Source organism: Nannospalax galili, unplaced genomic scaffold (genome assembly GCF_000622305.1).
Source record: "Nannospalax galili isolate Female #2095 unplaced genomic scaffold, S.galili_v1.0 scaffold356, whole genome shotgun sequence".
NCBI classification, from domain to species: domain Eukaryota; kingdom Metazoa; phylum Chordata; class Mammalia; order Rodentia; family Spalacidae; genus Nannospalax; species Nannospalax galili.
This window is the reverse complement of record NW_008338126.1, coordinates 44,442-63,369: the sequence shown is the minus strand read 5'-3', so window position 1 is coordinate 63,369 and position 18,928 is coordinate 44,442. Positions and strand designations below refer to the sequence as shown.

Sequence of the window (18,928 nt, the reverse complement as noted above, 5' to 3'; positions counted from 1 at the left end):
GCAGTGCCAGCTGGGGGCATGGGCAAGAGCCTTGGAACTTCAAGTTGGATTTCTGTGCCTTGAAGTGTTCCTTCCTATGTGAAAAAATTGGAATAATGAAAACTGGATGTAGCATATAGAAATATTTCAAAGATTTATATGAAATTCCCTTCTTTTGCCAAGCACTCCCATCCACATAGGCAGGAAAAGGGTTAGGAAACAGGCTTGGTCCTGGCAGTTTTCAGAATCTTTTTTTAAAAAAAAATTATAATTTCTATTATATGCGTATGAGTGTATTCCCTGCATGTATGTATGTGCACCCATGTTGTTCAATGCCCACGGAGGTCAGAAGACAGTGTTAGATCTCCTGGAACTGTAGTTATAGATGGTTATTAGCTGCCATGTGGGTTCTGGGACTCAAACCTCTGCAAGATGAGTCAGTGCACTTAACTAAGCCAACCAGCCCCAGTTTTCAGAATCTTTATCTGTAAAAGTATGGATAGAGCCAGAATTTCCAGTTGCACTGTGAGTGCTGGCATTCAAAGATTTCACACCTGACCTCAAAGAAGAACGTCTGGTTTGTAGAGAAGTTAAGAAAATTGGTGATGGCTATTTTATTTCTTGGTGAATGTACTTGTTCTCTACAGGAACAGAACTGATGGAATGACTGTATATTTAAAGGGGCTTTATTAGATTGGCTTACACAATAGTGTCTCACATTGGAGAGGCCAAGAACCTGGTAGCTGCTCAGTCTATGAGGTTGGATGCCTCAGCAGCAATAATATGCTGCTGAAAATCTAGAGGATTCCTGGAGAGCTGCTAGTCTTCGGTCCATACTGGAAGCCTGAAGCTGGGTCCTACTATCAGTGAAGGAACACAGCAGCAATGGATAGATGAGCTTGACAGTGAGAGTGAAGGCAAGCAGGCAAACACAAAAAACTTCCTTCTTCCACTTCCTTTTCCTAGACTGTCACAGAAAGGTGACACCCACATTTAGAGTGTGTCTTCCCACTTCAAATAATCTAATCAAGAAATTTTCTCACAGAAGTGACTAGTGGTTCGCCTTTCGGTTGATTCTAGATTAGTCAAGTTGATAACCAAGATTAACCAGTAAACATACTGTTCTACTACAAATGGAATTTAAAAATCACAGTTCAGAAGCTATTATCTCCATGTTTGGCTTTTCTGGAGAAGGAGCTCAAAAAGCAGTACAATAGTCAGTGTTGAGTACCTAGGCACTTCAGGTCAGACTTCTGGTTCCAAAGTTAGCTTCTGGTTCTCAAATCCCATGAGCAAAAATCAGGCTTCCCTAAGAACCATTTTCTTGTCCAGAAAATGAGGGTAGAATCTTTCTCATAGGACTGTGAAGTTTAAATGAAAGTATGCATTTACCTAGAAGGACCTGAGGGTGTCCTATAAATGTCCTTCCTTCCTTCCCTCCTTCCTTCCTTCCTTCCTTGCTTCCTTCCTTCCTTCCAACATTAAGTTCATTAAAATTGTCACTAAGCAAGAAACTATAGTGGGTCTCTGAAGAACCAAGCACAACTGTTTTTGGAGAGGTTGGAAAAGGTCATGCAAAACACCACCCTGAAGATTTACATCAACTTCCTTCCTTAATGTATGGATAAGTACTCTTGCATTATTTTCTGACACCTCCATTACTAAGTGTCACAGTGGCTTAAAGAGGAATGTATTTTCTAGTTCTGGAAGAAGATGGTCCTAATCGAGCTGTGGGTGGGGTTGCTTTTCTCCTGAAGACTGTAGGCAAGGAGTGGCTGCAGGCCGGTCCCCTTGGCCTGGAGATAGCTATCCTGCTGTTCAGAGGGTTCTCAGACTATGTTCACACTGTCTCACTTCAGCGAATCTTCTGCCTAAATTCCCCTTTTACAAGAATATGGATTATGCTGGATTAAAACCTGCTCTTATGATTACTAAAACCTCACTTCATTTTGATTTCTTCTGTAAAGACCCTCTAAATACAATATCTCTCTATCTCCAGTGGGCCACATTCTGAAACACTGGGGGTCAGGGCTTTGGCATAAGACTTTTGGAGGAAGAGTAGCACAATTCCAACCATAACAGCCACTGAGCGTTGTGTCAGCTGTAGAGTTAACCGCCCTTTGAACTCACTGGACTGTTCCAAGTTTTTTTCTATGTGTTAACGTACTTAAGCCTCAGTGAAATGCTAAGAGGTGGATATTGTTTCCTCTCCTTTACAAACAAGGCACCTGGGGCATAAAATATCTTGCTCAAAGCCAAACAGCTAGTATTTGGTATAGTCCAAAACTTAAAGCAGTCAGGCTGCCTCAGAGGCTGTGTTTTTAAGAGGCAGGCTTTGCTGCCTCTTTTAGCATGATGTCATCCTTGTTCCTGGGACTTTCAGAGTCCACATCTATATCTACTTAGAGTGCCCGGGGTCTTGCAAGGAGAGGAAGGACCAAGGCTGGGAAAGAGTTCTTGGGGAAGGCCTGAATTGATGGGTCCTGGCTCTGGGGTAAGGATGTGCTCACAGAAACAACAGACTAGAGCAGGAACCGCTCAGGGTCAGGACACCAAGGCCAGAGTGGAGGAGTACTGTGTGGGAATCGAGTCTACCACCCTAGTCAGCTGGGTAGACAGGCATGGGCTCCATCTCATGAGTCATGAGAACAACTGATGGTGATTCAGCGGCAGAATGACATGACCAGATTTGCCTGCTGGGACCATGTATCTCAGGAGAACTGTGGGTAAATGATTTCCAGAAGAATTGACTCAGTGTTACAGAAAGGATGGGATAAAGGCTCAGTGTGAGGGAAGACATAGATGTCACACACACCCCACCCCCCACACCCCCTCTCCCCATGTCACAAGCCACTTCATATCTCACCTTCTAGGACCAAACAACACAGTCCAAGAGGATTCTACAGAGCAGCCTCCCAGCCAAGTCAGATGTAAACTCCAAAGATGTACGGAGAAGCCTCGCCTTGATGAACCTCTGTTTTGTTCCAGGTGTTTGTTTGTTTGTTTGTTTGTTTGTTTTTAAAAGACAAGGTCTTAATTCACAGCTCAGTCTGGCCTGGAACTCACAGCCTCATCCTCCTGAGCACTGGGTTACAGGTGTGTATAACCACGTCTGACTTTGATGAAAAGGTCTTCATCCCAGCTGTTTCTACTCTCCCTGGGACGAACTTGATTGTTATTATTACAGCCATCTCTGCAGGTGGAGCTCCAGGATGATTCTGGAAGGATGGAGATACACACAGGGAAGCAGTCGGCAGATTCACTTTTACGTGCTTCCTTGTTTTAGAGCTCTTTCCTTAAAAGTGGGATTATTTAGAGGGAAAATGCAAAAATTTCTCTTGAAGCATTGCTAAGTGGTGTATTACAAGTACTGAGATCTCAGTTTTGTTCAGAGTAACCCAAATATGACTGTCTCAAGACAGACTCAGGAGTACATGCTCAGCCTTGAGTTTCAAGGTTGGCGGTTCCGTTTTGCTCTCAGAATAAAGCACTCTAATACTTATCCCTTTCACATCTTAGGACTCCGTTCCAGAAGCTATTTTCATTACAAAATTTTCTGCACCAGTAATGTTTAGCTGCAGGAGTGTCCCTAACCCACTACACCGTATTGTGAATCGCTGAGCCTTTGTCTGCTGCCCCCACCTCCCATTCTTCTTCCTTCCCTCTTTCCCTGAGGCATTGCTACCCAGTCCTCTGACATCCAGCTCAGACAGCAGCTCCTCACATGGGTCCCCATTGCTGCCATCAAGGCTAGGGCTTTCTTTATCTCTCCACATCTGCAGCATCTGTTGCCTTCACATGGTCCCCTGAAAAGCTGAGCGACTAGACGGCGTGTAAGATGGGTCCTTCTCAGAGACCGTAACACAAGCCTGACACATAAAGATGCTAGATCAGTGTCCATCAGATAAGAGTTGGGCTTAAGGAGCAGATCTTCTGACTCAAATGGAAGAACATTCACAGAACGTCCATGGTACAGGGGGCCACCGGATGGGAAGTCATGAAGAGTGTTGCTAATTTTCTACCTCTAGGACTCAAATTTCCTTGTAAAATGGGAGCTGTTAAACTGGTTGGACTTTGAGAAATTTCCCAACCCCAACACTTGCTCAAATCACTTGACTGCCAAGATGCAGAGGTAAACTTAAATGTGGTTCAACTCTTAAATGTGGTTCAAGCTTATTCATCAAAAATTTAATCCCCATTTGGCAGCACTCTGACTGGCAAGCTCTTTCAACTCAAAAATGCCTCAAATCTCTCTTGCCAAGACTAAAATTAGTTGAAAATCTACCTGACTCGGGCGTATATTGACTATTACTTAACTCTCTGAGTTTTATAAAGAACTTACCAACCTCTCAATTTAAGGGTCTAAACTTTATAACAAAACATTCTATGTGTATGTGGTATATGTGAATGTGTTCATGTGTGTATGCACGCATGTGCTTATGGGTGTGGGAGCCAGAGACCAGCCTCAATGGTGGTTCCTCCGTAACCTCCCACTTTGTTTTGTTTTTGAGGCAGTGTCTTTCACTGAACCTGCAGCTCACTGATTTGTCAAACTATCCAGCAAGTCCCAGGAACCCTTCATTCTCTGTCTTCCTTATGCTGGGATTCCAGATGCACACCACAACACCTGGCCTTTTTTATGTAGGTCTTGGGGATTGAACTCAGGCTTCCATGTTTGCATGGTAAGCACTTTACCAACTGAGTTATCTACCAGGCTCTCAAAACATATTCTTATAAAATTCCCCCAAGTCATATAGCTATAAGGAAAAATAACTTTTCTTTGAGATAGTCTTACTATGTAGCCCAGGCTGACCTTGGATTTACAATCCTCCTGCCTCCGTCTTCCAAATGTTGGGATTATAGGTGTGCACTGCCATGCCCAACTAAAGATAACTTTTTTTATCACTAACAACAAAAGGTATCTAATTGTTCTAATACCTACGATGCAAAACCAATCAACTGAAAAATCGAGTGGTCTAAAACGAACATAAAACACTACATTCTTCTATTTCTCACAAAATTGTGTGGGATAAGAATTTTGACAAGGTCCAGCTGGGTGTTTTTTTTCTGTCCACAGGATGTTGCTGAAGGCCATTCATTGGTGTCTGCTTGGCGGATCTGGTCTGCAGGGCTCTAAGATTAGCCTTGCAGGAGAGCTGGTAAGCTAGGCTTAGCTGGAACTGTCAGCCAGGTCTACATGAGGCATCTTCAGGATGAATGCTGTGGGGCAGAGACTGCTGACCTGGCTAAGGGCTACAAAAACGAGTTTTCATAAAGGGGTAGGAACACTATGGTCTTTCACGCCATTCCCTGATGTTCCATAGTACCCCACGTGCCACATTGCACTGTTCAAAGCAGCCTTCAGTTTTGTTCAGTTACAAGCATAGGGAACATGGTCCCACCTCTTGATATGGTGAATGTCAGAGAATGTGAAGTCAGTTTTAACACCCTGCAATTGCTTATTCAAAACACCTATGGACTTAATATTGTTTTAATGTACATATATTATTCTACTTATTCTCCTACCATGACCACTCCCTTGTTAAGCTAGTATTCCTCTGCCTAATCAACCCTTTAAACATTCCATGAGTAAAACTGACTTCTGATCTCCTATCAGACTCAGTGTGATGGTTTGAATGAAAATGTCCCCCATAGGCTCCAAGTATTTGGACATTTTGTCCCCAGATGATGGTGCTGTTTTGGGAGGTTTTAGAAGGTGTGGCTACTGTGGAGGATGCATGTCACTAGGGGTGGGCTTAGAGAGTTCTTAAGCCTTGCCAGACCTCCAGTCGCTCTCTTGTTTCCTGTGCCTGCTTGAAGATGTAGAGCTTACCTTCCACTGCTCCTCCTCCAGCCACCTCTGCCGCCATGTCTCCCCACCAAGATGGACTGTAATTCCCCTGGAACCGTAAGCTCAAATAAACTCTTACTTCTATAAATTGCTTTGGTCAGTGTTTCTATCACAGCAACAGAAAAGTGACTTATACACTCGGTATTAAGCCATCTTAGCAAACACTAGCCCCCCAATCCTAGATGCTCAGCCTTCATGCCTTGGGGTCATCAACAACAGCCCCCCCACCCCTGGTCCAATCAGTAAACCACATTGATTTCACTTTTAATACACAGATGCATTTTGACTTACCATAGAGTTATGGCCCAACAAACCTATGGTAAGCTGGAAAATACCATAAATATCATAAGCCAAAAATGTAGTCATTACACCTGAGCTGCCAAACCTCATTGCCTGGAAGAGAGAAGATCCTATTTGTTGTTTGCCTGTACAGCACTGTATGTGGCTAGCCCGGGAAAAGGTCAAAATTCACAGCTTAAAGTAATTTTTAACCAAATGCATATCACTTTGGTCCACCATGAAGTCAAAGCATCATTAGTTCAGCCAGAATCTGACGCTTTCAGCCACCTTCGCTGCTAAGTTTGGCCTGACCGACTTTCTTGCTCGGGTCCCTGCTCCCACCCTTTTGATCATCTAGTTTCAAAACAGTCAGATGATTCCAACAAAAATGTATGGTACATGATGCCATGGAGCTGCTCAGTGTGCTCAGGTGGATCTCCAGCTGAAGGAGAAGGAAAGTCGGTTTCCACAGTGGGTTCTTCAGCCAGAATCTGACGCTTTCAGCCACCTTCGCTGCTAAGTTTGGCCTGACTGACTTTCTTGCTCGGGTCCCTGCTCCCACCCTTTTGATCATCTAGTTTCGAAACAGTCAGATGATTCCAACAAAAATGTATGGCACATGATACCATGGAGCTGCTCAGTATGCTCATGTGGATCTCCAGCTGAAGGAGAAGGAAAGTCGGTTTCCACAGTGGGTTCCGCTGTATCTGACCATTCACTTCCTGCTACCTCTGAACCATCATTCTGCATTTGACTGTTTGTTGATTACCAAACCAGCTTCTTCTAGTACCTGTCTACAGAATTTTTGCCTCTAAGACATATACATAACCAACTCTCTAACCTCTTTTAAGTTTCTGCTCAAGTCCTCCCTTATAGTAACATCTTTAAAAAAAAAAAACCAAAAAAACCCCATTTACTTTTGTATGACTATTTTGCCTGCATGCATGCAGTGTACCTTGTGCATTACTAGTGCCTGCAGAGGCCAGAAAGGGTGTTGGATCCCCTGGAACTGGAGTTACAGACAGTTGTTAACTGCCATATGGATGCTAGGAACTGAATCCAGGTCCTCTGCAGGAGCAGCCAGTGCTCTTACCACTGAGCCAGCTCTCCAGCCCCCAGTGTGATGCCTTTCTTGACATCACTGCACTGTCTCACTGTCTCACGTAAAATGACAGTCTTTCCTGCTGACTGCACCCTTGGACCCTTCCCTGCTTCGGTATCTACATTGTACTGGCTGCTATTTGACCCTTATATTTTTGTTTGTATCTTTTTTCTCAAATTTTTGATCCTGCCTGAACCTTCCGGTTGGATTACATACATTTACCACCATGTCTGGCTAAGACAGACATTTTTTTTTTTTTACTGATTCTAAGAAGCACCCAGACACCTAAAATGAGAAGTGGCCACACAAAGCACGTACTCAAAAACTATGTTGAATTAAGGAATATTTTGTTGGTTTTCCAAAACAATAAAACAAATCCCCTTTTCAAGATGAGAAAGTACTCATATTTCTTTTTTGATTCTTTTCCCTCCTCTCAGTGAGAACTGGGAGTTATATAATCACATTTGCTTCTCCATAAAAATGTTACTAGTTAACAAATATGCCCTTCTACACATTTTCCTCTGATCTGCCAAGCATTCTATCTGTTCTGGAGTAATCCTTGCTAGTCCTGCCTGCCTTACGGATAGCACTCAGTAGCTGCTGCTCATAAATTCGAGCTCAGGCTCCAGCTGTGCTTCTTCCCAGTAGTGTCATACTGTGCAAGTGATGATGTTCTGAACGTCAATTTCCTCACCTATGGACCATGGGGCAAATGGTACAGACTTCCCTGTACCATCCATGTTGACAATCTGAACGAGAGGCTGACAGTGTGGATTCTGGCCCTTCAGAGCGGACAGCTCATGAGTCTGTTTCCTTTTCGTGGGTCCACATTTCCTGCTTCCTGACACATTTCCCACTTCCTGACACATTTCCACCATGGTGGAGCTTCCCAAACATTGTTCAACAGCACTAGGCACAGTGGTTCATGCCTGTAATCTCAGTACTTGAAAAGCTGAGGCAGAAGGACCGCCCTGAGTTTGAAGCCAGCCTGAGCTTTAGAATGAGACCCTGTCTCAAAAACAAACACCACCAAAAATAAAGAAAAAACTGTAAACAATGTAGTATGGATGGGACAGTGGAGGCGGCACCATGTGCTTGGTTCACCCTTTCCAACAGTCAGCTAAGTGGCTGCAGTGAGCTTTCAGAAAGACAGGTGCCTGGGGGAAACAGGAGCAGTCCCTGGCCAGTCATAGTTGAAACAGGTGTCCTGTCCTGATTTTAAAACATCTGGGTCACAGGATTCCAACAGAAAACTATTTTATTCCATACGTTTATTTAAGGAAATCTGGAAGCCACATGTGCATGTGCCTACATCCAAAAGAAACTGAGCCACGAAGAGGATGACAGGGCAAAGGACGGGAGAAAGGAAGGGGTTAGGCAGGCAGAGAAATCTCTGCCAACAGCGCTCAGCCTTCCTAAGGCAAAAAATGCTCCCCCTAGGGGCCGGGAACGTCACCCGTAATTTGTATTTTGTTGCTTTTGTGGTCTTCTTTAAAATCCAACCAAACCAACAAACCCAAACCAGCGTCTCGCCACAAGGCCCAGACTGGTCTTGAACTTTTGGTGCTCCTGCCAGGGCCTGTACCACCAGCCTGGACTCTATTTTTTTCAAGCACGCACGCCCGATCTCTCCAGCCACCCATTCTAATACAATTCTGTTTCAGGGGTGAGGACCTTAGCGCTCAGGCGCATAAGCACACTTGACCCCAGGCTACAGAGTTGTTACGCAGAAGCGGCCGCCTTTTCCCAGGGTCACGCTCTGCCTTGAACCTGGACACCCACTCGCCACCACAAAAGCCGCACACAGTCCAGGAGGGAAAGTCAACACAGATGTGAACCGTTGATCTCGGAGCTGGCCAGATGCCCAGCTGCTGGGTTAGAGAGGACTCCGCAGCCTGCGTCTCCTTCTGTGTGTCCCCTCCTGCTCCGAAGGGGCACAGGACACAGGCGGCCCCAGCAAAGCCAGCATGCACCGAACCACGAGCACACCTGGGTACCTGACACTGTTGCTTCCTCCGTCCTGGAGGCGGGGCACACAGGCTCCCTTTCCCCAGGGCTCCTCGGTGGTGGAGGAACTAAACTCCGCAACGAAGCATGCCTGCGCTCAGCCTCCACCCAAGCCAGTGCCTTACCTCTTGCATTGTGGTCCACCGACGTGGCGACTGGGAGACAAACCCAGCTTCCCAGAGCCGGATCCTGGGGCCCACAGTGCTCTCGCCTCCGCCAGGTGACTTGCAGTCCCTTTTCTGGGCCCGGGAACCAGAACCTTCCACCTGCACCACCTGGGCTGGGGCTCCTCCCTCGTTTGGGGCTGGGCGCAGGCGGGCCTCCATCCTCCCGGAGGGGCCTGCAGCAATGGAGGTAGGGGACCAAACGTCGGTTCACAGACTCTCCAGCTCAACAGGTGACTCTGCCTGGGGCTCCTCAGGCTGTTCCCCAGGCTGCTCTGCCTCCACTGTCACTCCCTCACGAACAGTTTCACTTTGTGCCTGCCTGTCCTCTCCCACCTCGCCTTCCTATGGGAGTAGCTGGCAGCCCAGCGCATCTCCTCCTTCCAGTTCAGTCAAAAAGAGCAGGCAGGACACTGTGATCTCCTTCAGTGACAGCTGTACCCAACTCCACCCCGGTGCTGGCAAGCTAGCAAGAGTCTTTGTCTTCTGGTTTCTCTGCCGTTGTTTTTCTGACATAGCTGGTACTCGAAACCCAAACTTTTTTTCCCAGTCTGGGGGGCCGTCACAGCTGTCATGAGGATTAGAGGTGGGCAGGGCATCCAGCTTGTGCCCTGTTTTATGCAGCCTGTAGTTTTCTTGCTCTGTATGGGCTAAATTCTATTTAATTGCTTGTTTATTTTTTGATACAGGGTCTGTTAAGGCAAAAACCCAACTCTCACCTCAAAAGGAATGAGATAGTTCATTTTGGAACCAAATATGTATGACCATGGCCAGAGAATACAGATTCAGGTTACAGATTCCATGTTCCAATGTGGAAGCAGTTTCATGGTTTTTATAGTTTTATACAGAACACAGAAAAGTCAAAAATCAAGGCACTTTTCAAATAATTTAGTGGTAACATTAAGTAGGCAATTAAGGCAAAGCAGGGAAATCTCAGCTATGGGCCTCAGATGCTATCTGATGACACTCAGCCTTTTGGTTGGTACAAACTAGGGTTTTGTTACATTAATACATCTCAAAAGGTTTTTATCTGTTAGTCACAGGATATTAGGTCAGGCACAGAGATGGGCAAGGAATGGCTGGCCATTTAGGGGGCTAAAGGTAGCCCAAGATAAATTGTAATTAGGCTCCGGACCTACAACATTCCAAATTCTCCACAATGGTTGAAGTTCTAATCAGTTAATCAGTCTTGCAGGAGGTTCAGTTTGAAGGTTCAATTTCTTTTTTTCTTTCTTTTTTTTTTTTTTTAAATTGTAATTAGGCTCCGGACCTACAACATTCCAAATTCTCCACAATGGTTGAAGTTCGTATCAGTTAATCACTCTTGCAGGAGGTTCAGTTTGAAGGTTCAATTTCTCTCTTTTTTTTTTTTTTTTTTCTTTTTGTCTTTTTGAGACAGGGTCTCCCTGTAGCCTCAGCTGGCCTGGAACTCACTATGTAGACTACGCAGTCCTTTAACTTACAGAGATCTGTCTGCTTTGCCTCCCAAGTGCTGAGATTAAAGGCGTACACACCCGCCCAGCACTGAAGTTTCAGTTTCTTTTGGGGAACTTTCCTTCACAGATTCTCTGTTGGCTAAGCATTGTATTTTGTATATTTGGAGAAGAGTTAACCCGACTCTTTGGGTATCTCTAACTAGAATGAATAGGGTTAAAGTTACTTGGTTAAACATTTGAGCATGTTATAGGGCCTTTTATAGTGTTTAATTTGTCTTAACATTTTTAACATCAATAAAAACAGTAATATGTCCAGGCATGGTGGTCCACACCTTTAATCCTAGCCCTCCTGAGGCAGAGGCAGGCAGATTTCTGTGAGTTCAAGGTCTACATAAGGAGCTCCAGACCAGTTGTGGCTACAGGGAGACCCTGTGTCAAAAAGACCAAATAAATAAATAAATAAATAAATTAATTAATTAAAAACTAGATTTTAGGGAGCTGAGAGACGGCTAAGTAGTTAAGAGTACTTACTACTCATCAGGAGGAGGAGGACCCAGGTTTGGTTCCCAGCACCCAAAACACATTCATACAAAAATAAAAATCTTTAAAAATAAAAAATAATTAGGTTTTTAAAATCCAAATTATCCTGAATAATGAAAAAAAATTTATAGAGTGAAAATACTTGAATCTTTTAAACATGAAACTAGTTTTGAGTAAAGTCAGAGGTTCTGACTTTCATAAAAAAAATCATAATTAGGGCAGGCATAGTGGCTCATGCCTTTAATCCCAGTACTTGGGAGGTAGAGGCAGGCAAATCTCTGTGAGTTCAGGATCAGCCTGGTCTACGCTAGAGAGATGGCTCAGTGGTTAAGAACATTGGCTGCTCTTGCAAAGGACCAAGTTCAATTCCCAACATCCACATGGTGGCTAACAACTATCTGTAACTCCAGTTCCAGGGGATCTGATGCCCTCCTCTGACCTCCATGGGCATTCCATGACATGGGTATACTTACATACAGGCAGGCAATACACTCATACATGTAAAATAAAAATAATACATTTAAAAAACATGATTAATAATAGGAAATAATATCTTCATTTATTACTTCATTAAAACCGACATTATCAGTATTTTATCATTTAGGAACATACCAAGTGAAATACAAAACAAACAATTTTGAAAATGTTTTGTTATTTTTATTTTATGTGTATGATTTTATTGCCTGCATGTATGTAAGTGCACCCATGCTGTACCATGTCCATGGAGGTCAGAGAAGGGTGTTGGAGCCCCTGGAACTGGAGTTACAGATGGTTGTTAGCTGCCATGTGGGTGCTGGGACTCGAATCCAGGTCCTCTGCAAGAGCAGCTCTTGACTGCTGAGCCATCTCTCAAGCCCTTCATAAACAATTTTTAAAAATATCTAATTATAAAAGGGTTTGAGAATCATAAAAGGTGAGAGCAATGTTCAGGTACTTGTGGTACTTGTCAGTGTAGTTGAAGATGAGTATTATCTAGCATCTTTGAAGTCCACAAGGGTGAGTTCTCAGATGAAGTTGGTACATGTTTGATGTAAGATTTGTGAATCTGAAAGTTCATCTCCTTGAGTTTCGAGGTACAGGAATATGTTAGAAATAACTGGCTACAGTCTTTTTCTTCCAGTCAGAGTGCAGTCTTTGATGTAATGTCCTTTTTTTCTTTTAGTTGATGAAATCATATGGGTTTCTTCAAAGAAGACTTTGTAACTAGTTATCATAACTAAAAAAACCATTGTTTTTCTAAGCTATGTTTTTGTTTAAATATTACAAAGAATAGATCAATACTTAAGAAAATCTTATTATTGTAAACAGAATCAAATTAATTTTATCTCAGGACATTGAATTTTGATCTTAAAAATTTTAGTCACCTTTATATTATAATCAGCATAGTTATAACCACAGCTACTTTAAGATTAATTTTCACAATCTCTGTGACATACATTAACCTTTTAACATTATTCTCATCTATTTTCATTTTGCAATAATCTTTATCTTACCATAAAAGTTCTTTCTCACCCAAAAGCATTTTTTAAACTTTCTTTCACCAAAATATGTTTCATATCTATAATCTTTTGTCTCCTTTTTAAAAACTTGATTACAGCTGGGCATGGTAGCACACGCCTTTAATCCCAGCACTTGGGAGGCAGAGGCAGGAGGATCTCTGTGAGTTTGAAGCTAGCCTAGACTGCATAGCAAGTTCCAGACCAGCTGGGACTACAGGGAGATCCTGTCTCAAAAAAGATTTTAAAAAATTTTTTAAATTTGATTATTTTGTTTCTATCATCATATTTTTTAAATAAAACTTTAAATAAAAACCTAGGAGGCTGTATCTAAAACATAGAAAACATTATATGGTATCTTAAGTATCTAAGAGTTAGAAATACAGATAAAATACACAAATAGTATTGTGGATTCCTTTTAGCCAATTTAAATTAATTATTTGTTAGCAATTTAAGTCATTATAACAGGCACTTTGAAACTGCTGTTTTAAAACAGGCATTCATTTTTCAGTAGGGCTTACGAGGCATCCAATGCAGGATAAAATTTGGCTTCTTTTTGTTGTTGTTGTTGTTGTTTTTTGTTTTTCGGTCTTTTTGAGACAGGTTTTCCCTGTAGCCCCAGCTGGCCTGGAACTTGCTATGGGAACCAGGCTGGCCTCCCAAGTACTGGGATTAAAGGCCGTGCACCACCACGCTAGGCTAAATTTGGTATTTTTTACTTTATTCCTTTTTACCTGTTTACCTTTGCAATAACTATGTTAATCATTTAATTTAATGAGTGTTTTACCTATACCATATATTTTTAAACTAAGAGCACAGGGATGAATAATTGTCCGAAATATATTATTGTGATGTAACAACATTAAGATTGTTTGTAAACTTTAAGATGTCTTTGTAAGCCTTGAAGTAGGTTTTTTTGTTTGTTTGTTTTTTTATGTGTATGAGTGTATTGCCTACATGTATGTAAGTGCACCTGTGTCGTGCAATGCCACAGAGGTCAGAAGAAGGATTCAAATTCCCCTGGAACTGGAGTTAAGGATGGTTCATAGCCACCATGTGGATGCTGGGAATCGAACCGAGGGCCTCTGCAAAAAGCAGTCAGTGCTCTTAACTGCTGAGCCATCTTTCCAGCCACTCCCCCCCCCTTTTTTTAATGACCATTAAAAAAAATAGAGATGTATCTTACATAGGATCTATTTGTTGGTTTTAAGAGATAGTAGTGGTAAAAAAAAAAAAATATCCTTAAAAAGTCTATATCATATGGGCCGGGTGTGGTGGCACATGCCTTTAATCCCAGCACTTGGGAGGCAGAGGCAGGCAGATCTTTGTGAGTTTGAAGGGAGCCTGGTTTACATAGTGAGTTCCAGGACGGCTGAGACTACAGGGAGACCCTGTCTCAAAAAGACAAAAAAAAAAAAAAAAAAAAAAAAAGTTTATATATGTACACACACAGACAAAACATATTTAAAAGCCACAGAGATAAGTTATTGTTTTAATCCTTGGAATAAAGAGTTCAGCATCTCAGAGAGGAAAAATTTTCCAATCGTATCATGGGAGGAGTAATTGTCTCTTAAAATTAATTTATACCCTTTAGCAACAGGAACCACCTTGCAGAACCAGAATTGAGACAAGGATCAAAGAGATAACATCTTGACCAGAACTGTATAATTATGTAAATTTCTTTTTTTTTTTTAAATTTAAACTTAAAATGTCATGTTAATTCCCCCAAAGAAAGTTCTAGAACCATTAGCTACCTCTAATTGTTTCACTATTTGTCGTTATTTTGTCTCACTTTTTTGGAAGGGAGGGTGGTCTTTTTCTTTTTTGAGACAGAGTCTTCCTGTAGCCCCAGCTGGCCTGGAATTCAGACAAAGTTGGCCTTGAGCTCAGAGATCTGGCCTGCCTCTGCCTCCCAAGTGCTGGGATTAAAGGTGTGTGCCACCTTTATTGGTATACTGGACATGTGGTCAATCTTATTTTGCCTTTTGGGGCTTTTGGAGTTGGAACTTTTTCCCTTAAAATTTTAGCTTTACTGCGTTGAGTCAAAAGGCAAGCTGTATAATTAGTACAGTCAAAAGGAAGTCAAAAGGGAGCTGTACAATGAACGACTTTAGTCTTGTAAATTTATGTGAACACTTAACTTACAAGCCATTTGGTAGTGAGTAAATTATTTTAAAAACATAAGCAAGTGTAGATAGTGCATACATACATAATCATATATAAGACAGATTTTTTACTTTTATTTTTATGTGTATGTGTGTGGTGTCTGTGTGTGTAAATGCACCCATGTCATGCAATGCCCACAGAGGACAGAAGAGGGCATCAGATCCTCTGAAACTGGAATTATGGATAGTTGTTAGCCATCATGTGGGTGCTGAGATTTGAACCTGGGTCTTCTGCAAAAACAACCAGTGCTCTTAACCATTGAGCCATCTCTCCAGCCCCCATAAGAGAGATTTTTAACAATGAAGATTTTGTATGCTACTGGATTTTTAAACATTTTATTTATTATTTTTATATTTTTTATGTGTATGAGTGTATTGTCTGCATTGTGTAAGTGCATCCATGTTGTGCAATGACTGCAGTGTAAGAAGACTGCATTGGATTTCCCTGGAACTGGAGTTATGGGCAGTTGTTAGCTGCCATGTGGGTGCTGGGAATTGAACCAGGGTCCTCTGCAAGAGCAGCCAGTACTCTTAACCACTGAGCCATCTCTCCAGCCCCTTTTATCCTATTTTTTATAAGGCAGTTTGCATTTATAAGGCCTTCTTATGTATCTCCAAAATACTCACATTTATAAATCTGCTATGTGCATTTTAATTGAGCATGCCAAAAAAAATTTTTTGCACACAATAGGACTGAATTTAAAAACCTGAAGTGGCCACAGTTCAAATAACACATGAAAACACTTATCATAGACAAACATGACACAATTACATGAAGTTTAGCTGCATCCATTTATTATAAACTAGAAAGTTTATATCTCTATTTATAAAATATGAGAAAAGTTTAGTGGCATAAAATAAAAGGTGAAATTCATCATGCAGACTTAAAATAACATGTTTGTTTTCTTTCTTTCTTCTTTCTTTCTTTCTTTCTTTCTGTCTCTCTTTCTTTCTGTCTGTCTCTCTTTCTCTCTTTCTCTCTGTGTCTTTCTTTTGAGTTACTGAAGAGCTGAGATATAGATGCCTTTAATGTTAAGTATCTTATGATGTCGGTGCTAAATGCAGTTTGTCCACTAGCAGTTGCCTTTGAGAGAGTTCACAAGCCTCTCTGAGGTGTGTATTGTCTTTAAAATGAAATGTGACAGTGGACAATATTGGTTTTAGGATTAAAGGCCATTTGAAAATCTAGTGCAATGCTTGGCACTGCGTGAGCATCCCGAATGCCATTCTTATCAAAGACGCATGTGCCACGCCAGGTGAGTAAAAGAGGCAGCACGGTTTCATTTTTCCCTGGTGATCCAGAATTGTTTATAATGCATTCATGGGAATCACATATGCTGGCCTAGAAGGATGGACAGGAGCCAAATACAGGCATTGTGGGAAGTGCATGTCTTTAATCCAGAGGCATAGGCAGAGGAAGATGTCTGTGGGTTCAAGACCAGCCTGGTCTACATAGTGAGTTCCAGGCCAGCCAGAGCTTTTTTTTGTCTCAAAAGCAAAGCAAAACAAAAAACAAAAAAACAAAGGAAGAGTCATACACATTACTTTGAGGACCTGCTCTAACTCTAGGCCAAGGTGAATGGCCCCTTGAAAGTATCTTAATCGGGGACAAGGAAATGGCCTGTTGAGTGTCTTTATCACCTCTCCAGAGCAGTGCCCCAGACCTTGCAAACCTACCTTATTGATCCTTCCTAGGAGATTCATTTTCTACTTGAGGAGGCTGATGCACATACAGGTTAAGTCACCTCTTCAGGATGATGGTTGGCAAGTGGAAAAAGCTGAACTTCCAAACAGGCAGCCAGCTATTTGCTTCTCTTTCAAGGCATGCTAAGTAATAAATTCACAGAGTCTTAGAGCTTAAAGGGTTGTTTTCCACCCCAAAATTAAGTTCTAAAAGTGGGCTGTTAGAAACCTTAAAATACAAACTAAAGTTAAACTTGAACTCTTCTGCTACTTCCTTTAAGTCCACTGCATGACTTTGTTCCTTCCGTAGAGGAGATGTGCCACTACAGCATGGTCCCGTCCATTTGGGCAGTGTAGTGGAATTCTGCCCTTCAGGCCTAACAGCAGCTAACGTCTTATTCAGAGCAGCTATAAGGACCCACAAGAACCCTCACAAGAGGCCTGCTGACCTTCACTCATAGAAGGAGGGGTTGGGAGGGTCTTTAGACCCTCACCCAACATTCTAGTGACTCCCTCCCTCCCGTGCCCCACCTCCTAGCTATATGTAATTCTTCCTCAACTGCCTGTGGTCTAGGAAGGTGCTAGAGTATATAGGAAGTGGAAGGGAGATTTTTATCTTTGCACTTTGGGGAAGTCACCACACATGCTGGGGTAGGACTTTCCAGTGGCAAAGCTCCTTGGGGGTCACCCACACTCCGGTAAGCAACCCCTCACTTATGTTGCTATAATTCAACCCAATAAACTCATTGGTTCACCAAACTAGACTTAGGTGGAATCATTACTTTGGTCTCTGATTGTGTGGTCTATCTGGGGTGAACAGGCTTTCATTCACAAATCCTCAGGGGAAGTTAACGCAGCAGGCACTCAGTAGCAGGCAGTAGTATTTCCAGCACATTCTTGATGCTTCCAAGCCTTACTTTCAGCCTCAAATATTGCTAGAAGCATTTCAGTGTCTCCTATCATGTCACCATCTTTCATTTCTTGGCAAACGTATTACTTATCCTTTGTGCAATAAGTAATGGTTTATAGCCGAATACTCTAATGTGGAAAAGGAATATTTTTTAAAATGGGAAAATGGGAAATCATGTGCATTTATCTCTTCCCAGAGTAAACCTTGAGCGTTAGCTGTCATTTGGTGACAAGGCTGAAGTGTGTAGATTGATTGTCAGAGTTAGGATGCTGTTGCTGGAGTAACACACTATTAATATTAACGTTATTATTGGTTACATTAATCATGTCTGAGAATTTCCAGCATAACATGTAATTTGTTTATGTATAATTTATATCCTGAAATATTTTCAAAGGGGAGAAAGGGAAAGGGGAAAGGAACTTAAATTATTGAGTCTATTGTGTAACAAGTGACACAACATCTATTTTATTCTACTTCTCATGATGTTTTGCATAAAGGGATGTGTGAGCACATGAGTATATGCAGGTAAATGCACCTGTGCATCATGTGTGGAGACCAGAGGTTGATATCAGGTGTCTTCCTCTATCATTCTCCATCTTAATTTTGAAACAATGTCTCTCACCGAATTTGCAGATCACCAGTTGGTTACACTGGCAGCCAGTGAGGCCTGGGAATACTCATGTCTCTGCCTCTAAGTGCTAGGATTACAGGAATGCACTAGCACGTCTGGCTTTTTACATGGGTACTGAGTCTCTGACCTCGGGAACTTATGCTACCCTGACATCTCCTCCCAGCCCTTGATTCTCCTTTGAAACGCTTTTTATTTCCCTTCATGCTGGTCTCAGAAGACCTGAGTGCTAAAATGTCAAATAAAATGACCTTAAGGGTAAAAATAAATTGGTTTATCTGGGCCAAATGTATGGCCTGAAACACCCAAAAGGAAAGTATAACCAAAGATTAAAGGGGCCAATATAATTTCTTAAGAGCCCATATGCATAGCTAAAGGCTACATAACAAGCAACAATGCCAGATAGGAGGTACCTTCTTTTGAGTTGTTGGCCAGGGTGGCCCAAGGGACTCCCAGACAGTAACCCAGCATAGAACTGGGAAAATGAACAGCAGACCCCAATCTTATCTAAAGGAATATTGACAACTGATTGCTGCTAGATGAGGAACAGCTGATCTTCCTAAAACAAAGACCTCTAGATAGGTTGACTAGATTCACCAGAAGGGCAAGTAGTGGGGAATGGATGGGGGTGCCAACAACACAGCAGACAGTAGCAGAAATATCACAGTATAAGGGCTCTAGTTGGGGG

At 42.3% G+C, this 18,928-nt stretch overlaps 1 protein-coding gene across 1 annotated transcript in view; it reads right to left on the bottom strand.

Moving 5' to 3' along the window:
- The window catches only part of Fyb2 (FYN binding protein 2), a 118,955-nt gene extending 109,193 nt beyond the window's left edge, over positions 1-9,762 (bottom strand). The window contains exon 1 of the mRNA XM_029563464.1: positions 9,344-9,762. Coding sequence (XP_029419324.1) covers positions 9,344-9,544 — 201 coding nt within the window. The 5' untranslated portion in view covers positions 9,545-9,762. The remainder of the gene's footprint in view (positions 1-9,343) is intronic.
- Between the last annotated feature and the right edge of the window lie 9,166 nt (positions 9,763-18,928).